This window comes from Platichthys flesus, chromosome 19, assembly GCF_949316205.1.
Source record: "Platichthys flesus chromosome 19, fPlaFle2.1, whole genome shotgun sequence".
Lineage (NCBI taxonomy): Eukaryota > Metazoa > Chordata > Actinopteri > Pleuronectiformes > Pleuronectidae > Platichthys > Platichthys flesus.
The window spans coordinates 12635883-12655691 of NC_084963.1; the positions used below are offsets into that span (position 1 = coordinate 12635883).

The 19809-nt window shown below is 41.7% G+C and overlaps 1 protein-coding gene across 1 annotated transcript in view; it reads left to right on the plus strand.

Moving 5' to 3' along the window:
• The first annotated feature begins 11304 nt into the window (after positions 1-11304).
• The window catches only part of itga1 (integrin, alpha 1), a 52781-nt gene continuing 44276 nt past the window's right edge, over positions 11305-19809 (plus strand). The window contains exon 1 of the mRNA XM_062412885.1: positions 11305-11592. Within this exon, the coding sequence (XP_062268869.1) occupies positions 11544-11592 (49 nt within the window). The 5' untranslated portion in view covers positions 11305-11543. The remainder of the gene's footprint in view (positions 11593-19809) is intronic.

Here is a 19809-nt window from a genome sequence, read left to right on the forward strand (position 1 = left end):
GGCCGACCGGCACGGAAATAATTGGAGAATAAAGGGTCACATCTGCAACCTTCTCCCTGGATTATATGGTTTCTGTGGTTTGCGCTGGTGTGAAATGCAACAGTGGGTGAAACAGAAGCTCCGTGCAATTCACAACGCGAATATGATCGCAGCACGTCCAAGGACACACCGGCTCCGGGGTCAGGTGGGCTAAATAAGTCTGCATGCCACACACACAGCCAGCAGTTAGAAAACTAAAACAAAAAGAAAGTGAAAGGCGGAGAATAATGAGGCCAAAGAAAGACAGCAGAGAAAATAACGTCTGCTCCAACATCTGCTCCGGCGATAGGCACAATTACGGGAAGTGCTTTGCCTTCGCCCCATTCACAGTGACATGAACAATAAACACAGCAGTGAGGCAATACATCCATGGTGTATAATGCAACTGACCAAAGACCAATGTAACTTCTCTGCAGGGGCTTGAATCCATGTATTGAAAGGCTGATATCTAGGACACAGATCAGTAGGAAGTCTTCTATCACGTACATTCGCCTGAATAAGCTGTTGTCCCACAATCAGGCAAATGTAAGAAAGCATTACGCTTTAAAGAGGAATGTTAACACACACTAATCTTTCTCTTTAAAGGTTTCTTAATTTGAATAATTCAAGATTAATCAAAAGCTGGAGTTAGCCTGATTATAATTGCACGTTAATTAGCCTCATTTTGTTTAAAGCAACAATAATTGGTGTTTTTATAATGAGACTGTATCAAATGTGCAATCTATCTGACAGATGCCTCGGTTTTAAAGAGTTAAGCTCAGTGTTAACCTGTCCACAACTTCACTGCGTTCTTTCACTGTGGCTGCGCTCACTGTGAGAGTTGACATTAGCTGGGGAAGATGGTGGAGCTAAAACCAAAGAGCCGAATTTTTCTCTCTCAGGAGTTGGTAGAGACCAAAAACAGAGGTAGAAGAGCGTGAATAGTGTTTACATTTTGACCAGGTGGCTGGAAACATGACTCCAAATAAATGGTGTTGTTTTTTTAGTTGTTGGATGAGTGAATAATCAACAGTTTGCTCACGTGAACTTAAAAGGTGATGACCAAAGAGATGTATGTAAAGAGAGACGACATGACACGTCATAAAACCTGCCCCCTCCATGTTAGCAGATGGCACATGGACCAAACTAAAAAGTCAAAGCACACGTTAAGTACATTTTTCTCAAAGACAGTTTCTGACATTTTGGTTGTTTTAATCACGCTGTCCACACATTGGTCGATAACGTATATCAGTGCGACCTTGATACCGCGACTCCTTCCCCGGACCGCAACTATGGAGACTCTTGTTCTTAATGTGCAAACTGGTGCAGCTCATATGCAGAATATATTTGCTTCCTATCTGGATTTAGCTGCTAAATGTAACAAAATGACAAGCAGGAAGGTGTCATCAGAAAAGTTATTTAAGGAATATTTGTAGATAGTTTTGTGAACAAATACATTTTTCTACTTTCTATGTGTCCCTTATGTTGTAATGTAGGAGCTAAGAGTCTTTATAGGGTTCTTTTTCTATTTAGCGTCCAGATTGGAGTGATCCTCCCTTTCCTCTGTTCCCCCCTGGTAGATTTCTACAGGAAGCCTTGAACAATGGGACCACCAGAGGTTCTGAAACCAAGCTGTAAGAAACGTGATACACACACACACACACACACACACACACACACACACACACACACACACACACACACACATATCAGTACAGACAAACGTATGTGACCACGTAGACAGTGTGCACAGAGAAAGTCAACACGCAGTCATCCATTAACTTGGACATTAAATACAACCTCCCACTGTTCATAAAATGAAACCACTGGGCTGACAGTCGACCAGTGAGGAGACCTCTGATTAGCTCAGGGAGACTGAGAGCAGCTGATGATGCAGCAGCACAGCAGACTTCATGCTGAGCGTTTGGTTTATTTGCTCAGCAGAAGTGATGAAGTAGTTCAGGCACCCCTACCTAGTTAAAACAAAAAAACAAATGGTGGAAATTATGACATATATATATATATTTAGCTAAATATTGTATTTAAGCACTGTTCTGAGGGCTTTGATTTGATCTGCTTTTATACTTCTCTACATTTCATATAAAAAGTATCTTCATTTTTTGTCTGTTATGCACTGTTTCAGATTAAACTACTTAAACAGAATGTTTTAAATTAGATGTAGTTAAATTAGCTTAAGCTTAATTTCTAACAGTAAAAACGTCACTTCTTCACGAATGCATTAGTAATCATCCCTCTGTACTATTATATACAACTTGAGCTGCAGTGATTAGTCAAAGAGTCGATCATCAGAAAAATAATTTGCAGCTAATTCAATAATTGACGGTTAAGGTACTTTTTCATGCTAACATGGCATTCTTGTTTTATGTCTTGTATATCTTCAAAATGTTTGTATTGTAATAAATATCTTTCAGTTTTCGACTGGTTGGATAGAAGAAGACAGAAAAATACCGTCTAGGACATTTTGTACTATACCTTGAATGTACCATCTGTCAATCCCACAACTGGCATTTTGAAAATAATCACAAATCCTGTGTATTTACAACACTATAACAACACAACATTCAATGCCCCATTTGCCTGCATTAGAAAATACTTTCACTTTTGATAGTTGAAGTACACTTTCCTGATAATACCCCTGTATTTGAACATTGTTGCAATGATACTCTTAAACATGTAGAAGATCTGAACACACAAGTACAACATAGTTTACCTAAAAGTGAAGTGTTGAAAATACCCAGTTTCAGTGCAGATGTGGCCAGTGCCTGCTAATAATACTACCCAGATGACTTCTTGTTCTGTTCACTAGTTGCGGTCAGAGGCCGACCGACGCTCACCCCAAAACACGAGGTCTGTGGTCGAGAAAGTCAAGTCAACGTGAACATGATGAGGGGGCATGAGGACCTTATGATCTTAATCATCATCTGGTTTCACGAGAGGAGGTAGGGCAAACTCACACACACACACACACACTCTCACACACACACACACACACACGATATATATGATATATATGATATCCCCACCGTGGACGGCAGCCTAAACCTTAGGAGAGGTGACTCACTTATAACCCCCCTGCCCCTGGATTCATATTCACCACAGACTCACGCACCAAAACAAAATCTGTGAAAAGTTAACTTATTCACAAGACTGACCTGGGAACAGATTGAGCACAAAATTAAAACTGCGTTGTTTCATGTCTCATTCTTTTGTAAACTGTTATTTGTCCTTTACTCACAAAGAATGCAAAAAATGCTTCTGTTTATTGTACGTAACTTAAAGCACTGTGTGTGTGTGTTTGTTTTACAGACATATCTCGCTGACAGTGCTCAGCTTTACCGACTGTGACAGACGACTATAGCTCATTCCCCGCTACTCAGAGAAGCTCTGGATTGGATGAACAGGACCGAATTGGTCAAATAAAATGTAATGAAAGTCAGGTGCATAGTTTACCACAGAGTTTAAACAATCAGTATAATATTAGAATGGAACCAGGGAATATATAAACTCACCATTGCTCCATCCCTAAACCTAACCCTAATTTCTCGGAAACTTTATGTTGTGGCCCTGAGAGCACATAAAATATGTACAAATAGAAAATGTGTTGCGAATACTTGCAACACAAACAAACAGTTACAACACATTTGGTTGTGAGTATCTTTATTGGTTATAAAATTGATGACAATGTTTCCCCCATTTGCATGTGAAGTTGCAGTGCATTGAGCTAGATTTGGAGACAGTGTTTGAGAAACAATCAGGAAAGTCAAACACAGGGAAATTAAAATACAGTAAGTAAATGTCACATGACATTTCACCCTCATACTAGATTGTCTGTGTGGTCGGGACAGAAATATATATAGCTGGCAGTCTGTTATGTAAATAATGGTGAGTCAAGAAAGGTGGGGGGGTGAGGGGGGTGGTCTACAACCATCTATTGCAGCTCCACTGACTACTTCTTGAAATGTCTGGGAGGGGAAGGGTCGAAAGGTCAGCCGTTACAAACCGCACATGCCTCCTCCCATGTCGACAATGCTGCCATGTCAGATGTCACACCAAGTAATTACTGCACCCTGAGCCGAATATGATATCCTCCAATCACAATGGCTGCGTGACATGCCAGAAATATGATGTCACATTCTGGAAACAGCTGTGCATGTGTGTTTGCATGTGCATGTGTGCGTGCCTAATGATGTATGTGTGAGTAGGTCTGTCTTGTGGGACGAGACACAAAAGCCATTATAGCAGCTCAGTATGTGATTCTCCCAGTATGAAAAGCTTTGTGCAATAACTTCTCGAAGGAGAAACTGCGTGAAACAGCCCGCGGGGAGCGACCGCTGTCTCGTTTTGGCGCTCGTGATTCTTCAAACAATCCATTCCACTCAGCGAAGCCCCACCAAATTTCCTGTACACTGACACCAAGGTCTGGGGACAAACTTCGACGGAAATCACATTCCAGTCATTGTGAGGCTGCCACAGTCGAGAAACATAATGGCGTTGAACTTTTTCACTCTGTTTCCACAACAATGCTGTTAGTCGTTTTTACAGGGTCCACAGCCAGGCTAGCAGCATGTCGAATAAGCACTCAACACAAATGATGATGAGAATACCATTAGGTTCTTTTAAGGTATTCGGTGGTTTAAATTCAATATTGGGAAAATTTAACTTTTAGTCAGATGATATAATAAACTATATACTAGTATACTACTACTACTAATAATAATAATAATAAACTTTATTTAAATAGTGCTTTTCAAAAATGCAGTGCAAGGTACTTTACATGATAAAGGTAGTTAACAGATAAACAGAAGCTTGCCAATGATACATATTGAGACAATAAAAGATGTTTAAACAAATAACCAAATAAAAGGGATAAAGCATTAATAATAGTACACATAGGTCATTAAGATTAAGATTAAGATTTGTTTATTTATACCAAACACATGCACAGACATGCACAACACACTCATGCAATGGTAGGTCAATTTATCCTCTGCATTTAACCCATCTGGTGCAGGACACACAGAGCAGTGAGCAGCCATGTACAGCGCCCGGGGAGCAGATGTTGGGGGAGTAAGGTGCCTTGCTCAGGGGCACTAGACAGGGTAGGGAGACTCTTGGATTTTTGGACAGATCAATCCAGGTTCGTCTTTTGTTGTCTCTCCGTGGAGTCGAACCAGAGACGAACCAGAGACCTTTTCTGCCCATAGTCCAAGTTTCTACCACATCGGGACTGGGGTTCGCTCACGTTAGCTGGGCTATCTTGATTCATTTTTTTACACTGAATGTGGGCAGTAGGTTAAACACTGGACTTGGATTGGGTATTGAGTAATAGAATGTCAACTAACTCAGTTGTTATTTTGCACTTTGTGGGTTGCACTACATGAAGGGTCAGTGAATTGGCAAGGTTGTTAGAGTTCATCCCAGGGAGAGCAAGAGAATCTGCATCAAATTTGATTTCAACATTTCAGAGTAGTAGTCAGAGAACCAGTGACCGGGCAGTAACCGACACTCTGACTCAGTGTTGTTAGAGTCAAAGGGGTCGAGACCCTGCACTGGCCCTCGGTTGAGAGACATGAAGCAGTGAGATAGACAGAGCCGCAGGAGGGAGGAGACCGAGGAGACGTCTAATTGCTGCCCACATGTGTCAGATTGATGTTTTCAGCTGCCCAAGGCGAGACCGGGGGGTGCCTTTGAAGATACTGGGTTGATTCTTCTCACATGCATCAGAAAATTTGTTTAGTATATAAATGCCAAAAGGTTGTGGCCTTTTACTGGAAAATAAAGTTTTACAAGTTAGGCGTGGGTGCTTTGAGGGGCACCATGGGCTCTCATGTGCTCAGACAAAGCACAGTCAAATACCCAAGACAGATCCAGATATCACGTTGCTTTTCACGTGTTTTCTTTTTTTCGACGAACCATTTCCTATTTGCTGATAACGAACAAATATTTGTCATTGACACATTTTCAGTGAATTAGAACAATTAAAAGAAGGGGCAGAGAACAGGGGAGCAAGCAATAGGGAAGAACCGAAGGCTTAATCTCCCTTTGCTCTGGTTAATGTTAAGACTTCAAAACATTTTCGAAACGAATCAGTAGAGATGGATCTGCTTTATTTCACTGCGAGCTGATCAAGGACTTTCTTTTTTCCCCCTGAACTTCATCCACAGTTGTGCTTGTAAGCCGTCACCCTCGCTGCTAACGCCAAAGGAGCTCTGTGGGCATGCAGGGTCACCGGGAGAAGGTTGTCTCTCTTACACACTTCATTGTTTGTAAAGAATAAGAACAGAAGCCATAGTCAGACTAAAAAAGTATAGAGCTTACATGTCCTTATATAGCAAAAAGCTGCTGTATTACTCACAAACATAGTTCCAGACTGCAGAGACAAACTTAGAAAGCAGAATTGGCTGCTTACTCTGTTTGGGTTTGGTTAGTAATCTCAATAGATGTAAATCAAGGTTAACGCAGCTCAGACTTAGAAGCTACAAGTGGCTACTAAACGTGATCATTTACGACAAAGGACAGATCTAACGAGAAAAATGATTGGTCATAGACCCAGAGTTCTTATATCTTTAAAAAGTTTAGTAAATTTTTACCTCTGCCCTTTCTCTTTTCCTGGCCACTCGGGGGCAGCAGAACAAGCTGAAGACATCGTCCTTTTTCGCCATTATGGTGAACGTATGCATCCCTAAAACCATAACCTGGACACAGCTAAACACTTTGTTGTGTGTCACTACAACTGAAACCTCTCTTATAACAGTAAATCCTTTGGTTCATTGATAAAATGATGGTGTTGATTATTATTATCAATATAAGTCCTATTTGTCCCTTGAGGAGCATATGGCATCGGCCGATACTGGGCCTCTCCCCGTGACAGACCTATCTCTTTCACCAAGATATTAATTGATATTGACACTGATTAGTATGGGTTAAATCTTTTGTGAGTCTTAAACTTTATAGGTAATTTCTGGATCCCCCCCTTCAATCAACAGATGTTTTCATATTATCACACTTCCTTTGTTTCACAGCTACCACATCATCGTACAACAGGGAATGCCATACATAGTAAATGTTTACTGTGAGCTGTCATTTTAAAACACAGGCACTATCTCCTGTTTACGTTACAGATTCCACAGATGCTCGCTGTGAATAACCTTTACTGCATGGGGGAGGTTGTAATTGTGGGAAGGGGGTCCTAGCTTTAGCATAACCCAATGATTGACTCGGCCTGTGAATAAATATTATCTGTCATACGAACTGAGCTAATTTCCCTCCTTTAATGGGATTAACTGTGCTCGGGATAAACAGTTCGTCTTCATTGCCTGAGTAAAGCCCGGCATTGCAATGGGCAGATCAGACATAAGGTATGCTGATTGACGAAAAGTGTTTTGAGAGTATTTTTATTCAGGGGACGCATTTGTGAAATTGAATGAAGGTGCCTTTGTTTCATTAGGGACCCTGAGAGCCTTGTATCTTGCTCCTAATGCGCTCTTCCTGTCTGCATGTATATAGACAGTCGAAAGGGGGAGAGAGAAGAAAAACACATTAGAATAGACTTTCACAATAAAGGAATATAGTATAGCAGGATGAAAGACAGGGGGAGGTGGAGGAAGAGGAGGAAGCTGTGCAGGGGCCAACAAATGAAAAACATGGAGTGCTTTTACCGCACTCTTGTTACAAGGAGGAAAAAGTGTACAAGTGGGCCCGAGATGTGTGGGAGGATGAGGAAAGGGGGAGATGGGAGGGGAAGGTTACGGTGTGTATAGTGAGGAAATGCACGGAAACTAATCAGAGTCTTCCTGAGTCTCAGCCAGAGGATCAGGATGGACCCCTGTAACACTGTCTCATTCACAGGGAGTTCCCGAGATCCTGTCTGATGCAGATGTTTGTGTAAATGCAAAGCGTGCACGTGTGGTGTTTGCCTGGGTTGTGTATGAGGCCCCTTGTATAATATGAGCGAGCACCTACGCAATGAGGAAGGCTACAACAGGATATACTTGTAGAGAAAACATCTCAGTCTGCATGAAGAAACGGACTTCATGTTTGTAGTTCTCTGTAAATAGAGAGGTCCATAATATTTACACACAGAAATGGAGAAGGATACCCGTGGTTCTGCTGCCCTGTGACAGAAGACGTGGAGACAAATGGGGGAGTTAGCGATGATTGTTTGACAGAATGTAACCGATAACTGCTCTGAGGTAAGAAAATTACAAGGGATGGAGCGACAAAATAAAAAGGGAGACTTAAAAGTAAATTTGAAGAAACTAAAAAAGCAGACAATTACCCAAGACATTATGTGCGTTAGGAGCTAAGTACACCAGTGGACTGTGGGAGCACTTGTCTTATGAAACTGTCCTCCCGAAAAGAACGACACAAACGGTTCTTTCAGCAAGTGCCTCAAAACAACTCCTCTTAACTGCACACTATGTATAAAGATGGAGGATTCATCTCCACCTCCGGCCACTATCTAGAAACGAAGCCTAAATATCCCAAAACATTGACGCTGCTGTCTTGTGGATTTGGTGCAGGAATCTGTGCAGCAGCGATATGGGGATGGAACCGCGGCAGCGCTGATACATTCGCTCGACCAATCGTGAGTCAGTCTGAGCTGTCAATCGGGATGTAGCTTCAAATAACTCAATTAAATCTGCCGCCCTCACATGGCTACGGCAGATTTAATCAAATGTTCATTGTTGACGCTGTGACGTCAAAGTTCCGCTAATCCAACGAACTACAAATTACAATCCAATGAACTATAATCTCTCTTTAACCTAATCAAACTTTTAACGTTGTGTTACGGTCTGTCTACTCTCCTTGCCGTCACATAAGAAACACAAACTGAGACAAACAAGGTACTTTTTTGTTACTTTTTATATATCTGAAAAGCAGATGGATACAGTCCAAAACAGTGACTTGATCAATTTTCTGTGTGTATACTTGGCTTAGTTCTCCCAGAATGGTCGGATATTGGTTACCAGTGGTAATTGAGGTGTCAGTAGGAATCTCCAAGGTAAATACTTGTGGTTTCTATGGTTTTGTGACATGGTTTCCAATGTGTAATTACGAGGAGCAGTGTGATGCCAGCTGTTTTCCCTCCAGTATTATGATATGACATGAGTTAGCCGCCAGAGGATTTCAACCTCTGAAATATTTCAAATTGATGAGAACAACATACAGAATAGTGTGAAATTGGCTGAAGATCTTTTACAGTCGGCAGAATGGCCGGTTCTATTTCAGGATTGTGGACAGAACTGCAGAGTATTGTTTTTTAAGTGAAGCTCCCGGCTTTGAGAAAGTAAGATACTGTGACGAACAGGGGAAAGCAGTTCTGGCATCATAGCGTAACACTGCACTTGTAGGGGTGTATCTCTGAGCCCCTGAACTAACACTGAGCACCACCCTCGCTTTAATAATCCCATGATAATCTTCATATGATTTTTGTGAGTTCTCCCCAGCTGTCGATCTTAATTCCAAGCCCCATTTAACACTATTTGTAACCTGCACTTTCTGTAACTATATAAGTCCTCCGAGGCTGAATCCGAGGCCTTTTCATTCCAGCACAGGGACAGTAGGGGTTAAACACAAGCAGCTGAACAAATGTATCACTTTTTGTGTTTCTTCCATCCCGAAGAAATCTAGTTTCCCTGTTTGACAGTAAGATGTGTCTTTGTCAGCAGAGTCATTAACTCACAGCAGAATGAGAACGACTGGATATTGAATGAAATGTAAAGTTGTACCCGTATCAGATTCCACTGATTGAATTAACAAGGATAATTCAGAATTTATGATTTATGAGCTGCAGCCTATTATTATGCCCACGCTGGCTGTAGCTGTTCCGAGCTATGTTGTTCAGGTGTCTTAAAACATCAGCTCTGATACATTTATCATTGAAAAGACATGTTTAGACATGAGACATGAAGTCATTGTATATTTACAATACACACTATTTATATTTCCCTGTAAAGTGTCAATCTTAAGGATTTTCAGTTAAATAAATGTCTGTTAAGTGACCATATATTAGTGAATGATGTCACACATTGGTGACTGATATTTATTTGCAGTATTCTCAGTGAAAAGATAATGAAAGAAAAGGTTCTGCCACTGCAAAGTTGACATTTTCAACGGCTGCAGCTTCACATTAAAAGCATTTCACATGCTCTGAAACATGACCTTTGCCACGACCTTTATATGATATTTATTATGTTTGTCGGTGAGCTAATGCGCTTACCACAAAATGTGTCCAGAAAATTGTAGAAAAAGGCCATTTTATGCATTTTATCACAGTGGATCAGTTTGACCGGTTTCAGGCAGTAATGTAAAACGACGGAGAATCCACAGTGATCTGTTCAGATGAAGAGCAGCAGTCGACTTGGCTGCTCACCTTCCACTTCTTCTCACTGACCCGTGTTGCAGTTTCCTGCTGTTTGCAGACTGTTGCCGTGTGCAGCATTAAATCATATCATTACTGCTCTGAGACTGTTCGAAAAAATATATAAAATTAAATAAAACCTCCTTTGTTTTGCATCTTCCGGGATTCTGAAACCTTTGTTAAACCTAATTTGCTGTCTTTTCTCCCAGCACAGAATTCCTCAAGATTGACTCTCAAATGGTGAAAGTTATTGCACAAGTAGGACAACACACTGCAGAGCACAAATACAATTATAAAACTGTCTCTGGTTTGGACAGTTTTAAGGTCAAATAACATCTAAAGAAACTATGAGTATCTCATGAAAACTATCTTTCAGGAGCTACAGAATAAATTCTACATATACATAGCACTGGTGGTGACTTCAGACCTCTCCTTTCACTATAGTGACCATAAAACTTTCATCACAACACCACAGCTGCTGAATGAATGTGGAGCTCTGGCCAATATACTTTTCTGCCCATGACATTAGCCAAAGTGTCGTTTTCACACTAAGTCCTCAATGTTCTGAGGATGCAGTTATGATTTAAGTATAATGAAACTATTATAATGATTCAGAGTTTACGCTGTGTTGGCTACTGAACCGGTTGAAGTGACTTGGATCAGTGGCACAGAGCGAACTGTGGAAGTTGAGACCGTTCTGCTGTTCGGGGGGGCTGGCAGTTTTGTTCCCCCTCTCCTCTCGGTTATTTCCCATGCAATGGTAGACCTAGCCCCCGCGGAAGGCAGTTTATGAGGTCCCATGCATAGTGAACTCCTTACAACTCTCCCACAAACCTTCCTCCTCCTCCTGCTCCTCATCCTCCTCCTCCCCTGTTTCTGTCCGTCCCGCTCGCCTCCACACTCAGAGACGACACGCAATGGAACAGAGCTCCTCATCCCGAGACTCTGCAGCGTGACACTTCTTCTTCTGAACACCCAGTCGCTGCTGCAGCACAGGAAATGCCTGGTGGACTCGTGTTGTTTGTGGTTCAGCTCTGATCTCTCTGCTCGTGCGCGCATCGGCCGTGAAGAGGAGGAACACAAGAGAAATAAAGTCTGTGGAATAAACTGAAGCTGCTGGACCCACTGACTGTGCGTCAAGATGCTCGGGACCAGACATCAGCTCACTGTGACAACCGTGGCATGTGTTGGTGAGTAATGTCCTAATGAGAGGATTTAAATGTGGACTGGTTATAGGATGGGATAATGAGTAACTGTTCGGTGGGGAGCGCGTTTTTCTGCCGCGTCAAGGTCTCCTCCGGCGCGCCGCATCTCTTGCGCACTCGGCTTGGATTATCCCGGTCTGCATAATTGACGACCGGGCGGCTAAAAGCATGCATTAGGTGCGTCCCTCCCTTTGCCTGCACCACAGTGTCCTCGTTAACTACTCCTAAATACTTTCCGTATACGCATTGGCCACATGTTGTGGAGGGGAACCACAGTGTAGCCTCCTTAATGGCCTGTACGCGCAGAAGCATGGCACTGCCTCACATGATAAACACATTACAGTCCATTGCGCCTTAATTGGATGTTGACCACGCCAGTGTTTACACAAGACTCCAGTGGAAAAGAGATTGAAACGTGGTTGCATTTTCTGCTCTGTCATGCTTATTTCACCACGTCCCCGTGTTTGCAAACCATGTCGGTCGCGTGAATGTTCCCATAAATCATCAGTGATCAAATTAGATTTCAGTTTTCAGACACTGGAAAGTGAGGCTCTGTGTTAGTGAAGGATTTTCTGTGTTGGTACAAGGGAGTCCATCCAGTGATGGGATGTGATCCCATGGTTCAGATCCACAGCAGCAGCAGCAGCAGCAGCAGCAGCAGTGGATTAACTCCAAGGTCATGTCCAAGTCGTTCAAACATGAGGATGAGGGGGAAGTATCAGGGAAAAGTTGAGTGAGCCACTCCTCTGAGTTTGGAGGAAGAGAAGAAGACGGTAAAGAAGAAGAAGAAGAAGAAGAAGAAGAAGAAGAAGAAGAAGAAAAGAAACAAAAAGAAGAAGAGAGTGAAAGAGTGTTTATCTCTCTGTAATTCCCAGATCCCTCCGCTTACATGTGATGCTGTGGCTTGTGATGGTCATTAGAAAATTGAGTTAGAGATGGAGATTAGTTTGTGTGTGTGTGTGAGAGAGAGACAGGGAGACATACAGAGAGAGAGAGAGAGAGAGAGAGAGAGAGAGAGAGAGAGAGAGAGAGAGAGATTGTATATGGATCAGTAGAGGCTCACAAAAGCAAATCTTATCATCACATCACCACATCCAGAAAGCAGGTTTTGCTTTTGCCCCTCCACTGGGTCACAACTAGTCTGGACATCTTCACTGATTTATTGCAGTGATCTATTAATAACTTCTGTCCACTTGTGGTTCTGGGTCCAGTAACATAGTCTGAGCTCTTAGACATGACCTCATCTGGGTTACTCAGGAGGTGGAAGGCCATGCGCGGGCTGGGAGATCCCAGGTTTCTGCTATCGGAGCTACCTTTGCCTGCCTTCAGAGGCCCACATGTGGTTATTGTAGTGGCACCATTTAATCTCTGTAAATTCCTAACGGAGATGGGGCTACAGGTGGTTTGAGTTTGGCGTCGCAGAGGAGAGCAGCATCTGGCTTCAATCTGCTCGCGTCGGACCGCAGTGACCGAGCTTGCTAAGGATGTGAACAGCATGAGCACCTTTACTCGAGACTAGGACTGCAACTTATGATTATGTTCATGTTATGGTCAACCGATCCATCATCTGTAGCTCATTTAGTTCCTCAGCAAAATTCAAATTACTTTTATTTGACAATAGTCTGAAGTGACTGAATGGATTGGTTGATAAATCAATGGACAGAAAAACAATTTGTCCCTACTTTGATAATCAATGACTCAGTTTTCTCATTTTCAAGCAATTGTTATGTGTTGTTAAATTCATGTTAAAAACTGCCAAACGATCTGTAATTGTCTGAAACTGTCATATATCGTTATGAATGAATACCTCTGAGGTTTATGGCTTTGGGTCTAACAAAATAAGATATTTGAAGATGCCACTCTGTCCTCAAGGAAGTTGTGATTGGTATCTTGTCAAAATTGTTTGACTTTTTATAAAATGAAAAAATAATTGAGCGTTAAATGTTAAAGATAATGAAAGCCTTCATAGGTTGAAGCTCCAGTTCAAACCCCCTGAAACATAATTTACATGGATACGAAACAGGAAAAAGCATCAAATCCTCATGGAACCGGATGTTTGTTTTTGGTCAATATCTGACTCAAGCAGTTAATCAAGAGGGATTTCAACTAACTGTTATTGTTATTGTCTCTTAATCCATCCATAACCCAAAAGTATTGAAGCCTAACATAAATGGAGAAAGCAGCAACACTGGAGAAGCTGAAGTTAGCAACTGTTTCATATTTTGAAAAATGACTTATGTTATAATTTCATTAGTGAATCCATTACATAATCGTTTGGGCTTTAAAATGTCAACATATCGTAAATAAAAATCAGAGGTTACTACAGCCCAAAGTTATGTGATTACATTTTTTGCTTTGTCGAACCAACAGTCCAAACATAATTCAGTTTGGTGAGACATAAAAACCCAATCAGGTCATGAATTCCCATAATTTAGAGGCTGTTACAGGAGAATGTTTGGTATTTCTGCTTGACAAACGACTAAAAATGGTCATATAGCAACATCATTTTGAATTAATCAAATAAGCATCAATATCCTACTTTAGGCAGTCACTCTCCTTTTCTCTTTGCCGTGTTTGTGAATGAGCAGGAGTTTATTTTGAGCTCGCTCCTCGACTCAGAGACTGGAGAGCGGAGATCGAACACGATGCCATGTTGTTTGTCAGATGTGCTAAATAGCCACAGGTCATTATGGAGTTCAGATGGTTCATTAAGTAGATGTTGCCTCGTTATCTGCCTCGACACAGAGATAATAGACTACATGATCCTCCTACTTGTGTCTAATGTCTCAGTCTCCGTTGAGAAAATGGGTGAAAGGTTGGTCGAAACAGAAACTGATTTAGATTCCTCAACAGGGATAGTTTTTTTTTTCAGATCTCCGTTTCGGGAAATTGTCTTGTCTCTGCGTTTTCCCCGAGCGAACAGAAAGCTGCAGTGGAAAAAAAACAAAGAAGATGATTTATTAATTGAAAGCTGTGCGGCCCAGAGATAGAAGTCTTCAGACAGCTCTGAATTGAATTTATGAGCCTGACAAGACTGAGTAGGGAACTCGGTCACTCATGTCATTAGCTAAATGTGTCCTCATCATCCTCCTCCTCTTCCTCCTCTTCCTGCTCCTCCTCCTTCTCCTCCTCTTCCTCTCTATCTCTACTAGTTTTAATTCGGTCACAGCAATCAGCAGACATTTGTAATGAGCAAAGTAATTATGTTCCGATTATGTTAATTTGTTCTCTGCCCGTTTCCTCGTCAGCAGCCGCGACATGATAATTTGTAGCATCCGCCACGAAAGTTTTGCTTTCGTTTGTTTGTCAGAAAGATTTCCCAAGAGCTACCAAAGTGATTTCTCACGTAACTTGATGGAAGGATAGGAAGCAATCTTGACAAAGGGGCTCATTCAGGAATTTGTAATCCCTATCTCGTCACGAGATAGGGCGTTTTTCGGGCATTACCCGGAGAATAATTGTTGGATCTTGATGAATAAAAATCGGACATACTCTGGGAACTGATATCTTCGAGTGTGTGTACTTTGGAGGAGGCATGATTGAATTGAGCCTGGTGGGATGAACACCTTCTCCTGAGGGTCATTCTAGTGTAAATGTGTGTTAAGTGTGGTCTCAGACAGGTATGAAGTCATGCACATATTTAGAAGGTGTGACAGTAATGTTAATCTTTTGTCACCATGATAGGTCCTCCTTCACCATCCACTCTTCAACTGACTTTCTGCATCGACATGTAAACACAGATTTCCTGATTCCGAATGTAGAGTTTGAATGAATTAAAGTTTGCATGCAATTAGTTCAAATACATTCCAACACCCCTCTCGTTTGGATATAGTCCCTCCACACTCAACACATTCTGCTTCTCAGATGATTTGGTGTGACGATTGTCTTCCTAGGCAGCCTTGCTTGCTGACTTACTTTATCAATAGGTCCAGAGGATTAGATGGGTAAAACTTATAGTGAGCTCTCCCTGCTGGCTCACAAAGCTTAAATATGAACTTTTCCCCCTCAGTCGAAAGGAATGTGAATAATAAGTGACAGCGGTAGCAGTTTGTGGACGGAGCGATATCTCATGTGGGTGTCTTCAGGAACCTGATGTCTGAGAACCTTCACAGATGGATGATGTGGTAGAGGTGGAGGTTTTCACACTTCTTGCAAACACTGATGTCTGCAAATTATTTAACACTTACCTCGTGGCTCAGAATAAACCTGAGATCGTGAGACAATCTGTGATGAAGTGACTTTGGTCAGGATCGACTGATTCCTGTGGTCACATGTTGTTTATCTGTCAGAGACGATAATCAGAGCGACAAATACCCCTCAATTTGCAGGCGAGTGATGTATTAACTCTGCTGCGTAGATCATGGGATTTAGTTTACAACACTGAATTCACTTCAAACTCATCACCAGTAATTGACTTTTGGTTTAATGCAACCTTTATGTATTTGTTTTTCTCACAAAGAGCCAGTATTACTGTACATTTATTGTAACAAACTGACGGGTACATGAAACACCTTAAGTGACTTTTGTGTGACTGGTCGCCTAATGGTTAAAATTCATACCACGTAACCTCAATGGTTTCTTTCTGGCCTAGCACCTACATCGCATGTCACACTTAGATTTTGTATAAAGTCATTTTTTGTGTATAGTATTCCTATCCTTCTATAGTATACAAGGATGTATAGTATACAAGGATAGGACCATTAGGAGTAAAAGTTTTCCCTCCGACTATATGTTGGTAGGAAGACTGTATTTCGTCCGCGCTGCAGCATGTGACATCCTCCAAACTCAACTTAGATGTTGTGTGTGACTTATGGCTCTCTGAAGGGAAACATATCCGTGCATCTTCACGCAGCAGGAGTTATGGCTCTAACCGCAGGTCGCACAGGATCACAGAGAGGTCGACATGCACCAGGAGCGCAACATGCATAGCTAGGTTTCAAAGAAGCAGAACATTTGATCCAGAGGATTTAACCTACCGAAGGATTTATAGAAGACTATCACTGTAATGATCTGACACGAAAGGCAATTTAAGATCGTCGTTGAAGATTTGTCAACGACGTTCTGACAAGGTGTGAAGAGCATCTTTTTAGGGTTAGGGTCACATCGGATCTATAAAAAAAAGACCCTGTTTGTCTGTTGAAGGTTTGGTTGAGTTATGAGTATGAGTTTAAATGAACCTTGGTCACACAGTATTTGTGTTGTATTCCCTTTAGTTGTGTTAAGTTGAAGCTGTTTGATTTTTGGCTTTAACCAGCAACAAAGACGAATTGAGTATTTCAAAGGGCTATAAGGTCTTTATTATATCATTTTTAGAGCTAATACAATTGTATCAGCATAGTCTACACCTTAATTCCCCATTTTGGTGCCATCAACACCAAATGTTCATATCAGGAGACCATTCCTTTTTGTTTTCAGAGGTCAGAAGTCCTGTTTAGAAGAAAGAGTGCTGACAGATGCAGGGGACACGGTGTGAAACATCAAGAGAGATAAGGGGCAGAATCACCAGAAGCAGATCCTGTCATGAAGGAGACTGGACAATAACAGGAACCTTGTTACTTCTGCTGACCTCTTGGAGTCACAGCTATAAACAGAAGCAACACAACTTTAAGATGTTACATGTGATGGCAGACAGACGGAGCTTTCATCTTTAGGGAGAGATGTGGACACCTCAAAGACATGGTGGTACGTGTGCTTGTATATTCTGACGCTGTTCAACATTTCTTTGTGTTTGGATTCTGAGGAAAAATAAGGTGTAGTTACTGTGCATTTAAGAATTGCAGAAAAGGAATTTAAGAATTGACACGGAACAAGAACTCCTACTCACGCGGACATCAAATAAGACAAGAATCGACTCTAGCTTTGATCAATGTCATCCACATCTGCTTGTAAGATACATGACATTTGTTTTGCACATGACAAGCCTTCTTTTTAATTCAGCTGTCCTGTTGCAGCTGTAATGCAGCTGCAGTGAGGATACATGTGTTCCGTTTGAGGGCTTGACTTTGAAAGTCATACAGGAAATCCACAAGAGCACATGAGGGGACCTGGCATTTGCAACCAGTTTTCATATGTGTTGTGGAGCTGAATTAACAATACAAATTATAGAATATTATTGTTTGTATCTTTGCCTTGACACGCAAATGGGCATTTTCACTGTCCTGAAACTTAAAAGTCACAATAACATAATGAAATGAATCACGAGAGAAGCTGTGCATTGTGATTTAGCCAATAAGTATCAGGTAACATGATACAACAAGTTTAGTGTATTAAATACAAATTCAGAACTAAACAAAGTCAAGATAGCAAAAAATGTTGGCATCAGTGGAAAAATATGAAGTTCAACTTATTTCCGAGTTATCAGCAATATTCCATCTTCCAGTCAAGGTAAAGAAAAAGTCTCTGAGCCAAGTTTAAGAGTGATTTGTACATGGTTGACGTAGAACACGTGTATTTTATTTTGGTGAACTTCATTCAATCCATTTTGAGTGGCACTGAACTCAACGGGGGGTCTTATCACATAAAGCTTGTCCAAATGAAGACGAGCTCTTACACCCGCTGTGCACGTTGAGGTGACTGAAACCCGCTGCCTGCTGATCTGGCAGGAAGTGGCTCTCTGTGCACAAACATGAAACAGAGGAGCCAATATTTCCTTGAAGAACTGCGCGAGTCGAGGGAAGATTTAGACCCAAGGCTGCGAAACCACAAATGCCACCCACATGACTGAGTTTCATACTCATGCTGCCTGAACCCTCTGCAGATGTGGAAGTGTGTGTTGTTACTTATTCCGCTGTCTGTGCTCAATGTCACAGCCGCGAAGCTAGAATTTGCACAGTGGACAAGGTTCAGGTGAAGCTGCAGCAGTAGTGAGCACTAGTTTGAGACAAAACCATTACGGCCTTGTCCACACCCCTGCAGATATTTTTGGGATTCATATATTTCCATTTGACAAAATACCTCCATCCAGACGAGCATACAAAATGCATGCCGAGCCAGTAGGCGGTGATTTAGATGCAACGTATGAATGTGTGTGTGAATGCTTGAATGGGAAACTGGACTTTAAAGCTCTTTGAGTGGTCATCAAGACTAGAAAAGCACTTTATAAATACAGACCATTTACCATTTATAAAGCTTACATCAATGACTCGTCAAATACCAGAGAAGAACGCTAGGGTCCAAGTAATACTGGGCGAGGCAGTCGTCCATGAATGTTCAAATATGTGGTGCAGAGATGCTCAGATTGCCTTCAAAGTTGTAATTAGACCGAGCAGTGCAAACCAAATGGCGAGAAACTGGTAAAGAGAGCAGTGGGCACGCACAAAGTGAAGACAATGAAAGATTGTTTTGCTAAATATCTGAATCAGTGTGGACAGGGTGTAAAGAAATTTATTTCTAAATATTTTTGGGGGCCATGAACAGGAAATGTATATAGAGAGAGAAATGGGTTTGCAATATAACAAAGATCCCCTGTCAAAATCAAACCCAGAGCAAAGTCGCTATGTGGCGTTGATATAAACCACTAGGTCACTGGATGTCCCAATTTCTACAGATCTTATTATGGGCTTAATTTTTGCATTTGACTTGACTCATTTAAGTGTCACTGCAGCAGCTCTCTCAAATTACCAAGAAAAATAAGAACAGGGTTCTGGTTTCTCTCAGTTTGAGAGTGGAACTACAAATGAGAATAGACAAAGAACCTTAATTAGATTTCCTGCTATGTCTGCTTATAAAAGCAAGACAGAAACAGCAAGAAGAATAAAGTTCACTCTGACTTTAACTTCTCATCCTTTGCCCTTTACTCAAGACAATAGTTTGTACGATGAGCGTTATGACCTCACAGAGCTGCCTCATCTCATTAGAGTCCACTAAAGTGAGTAATGTCTTTGTGTAATGTTGTGTGTGTATATGAATGGTGACCGTCAGAAACACACACCAGGGCTGGGCTCCACCACAGGTCTGAGTCATCACTGCTTACGTTCTGTCTCCGAGCTGCTGACGAGGAAGTTAAACAGAAATAAAAGGGAAACTCGGGGGTTGCCGAGGCGACGCTTGGACCAAACTGTCTCAGTTGGACGTGAAGTCCCCTCCAGGAGTCTCATGGTTTTAGCAGTGGGCTGCAGAACTCACTGGTGCCTCTCATTCTTCTACAGTGGGTACATGCAGCAGATGTGCACTGTCTGGGTTGGTCTCATTGGGTTGTGAATG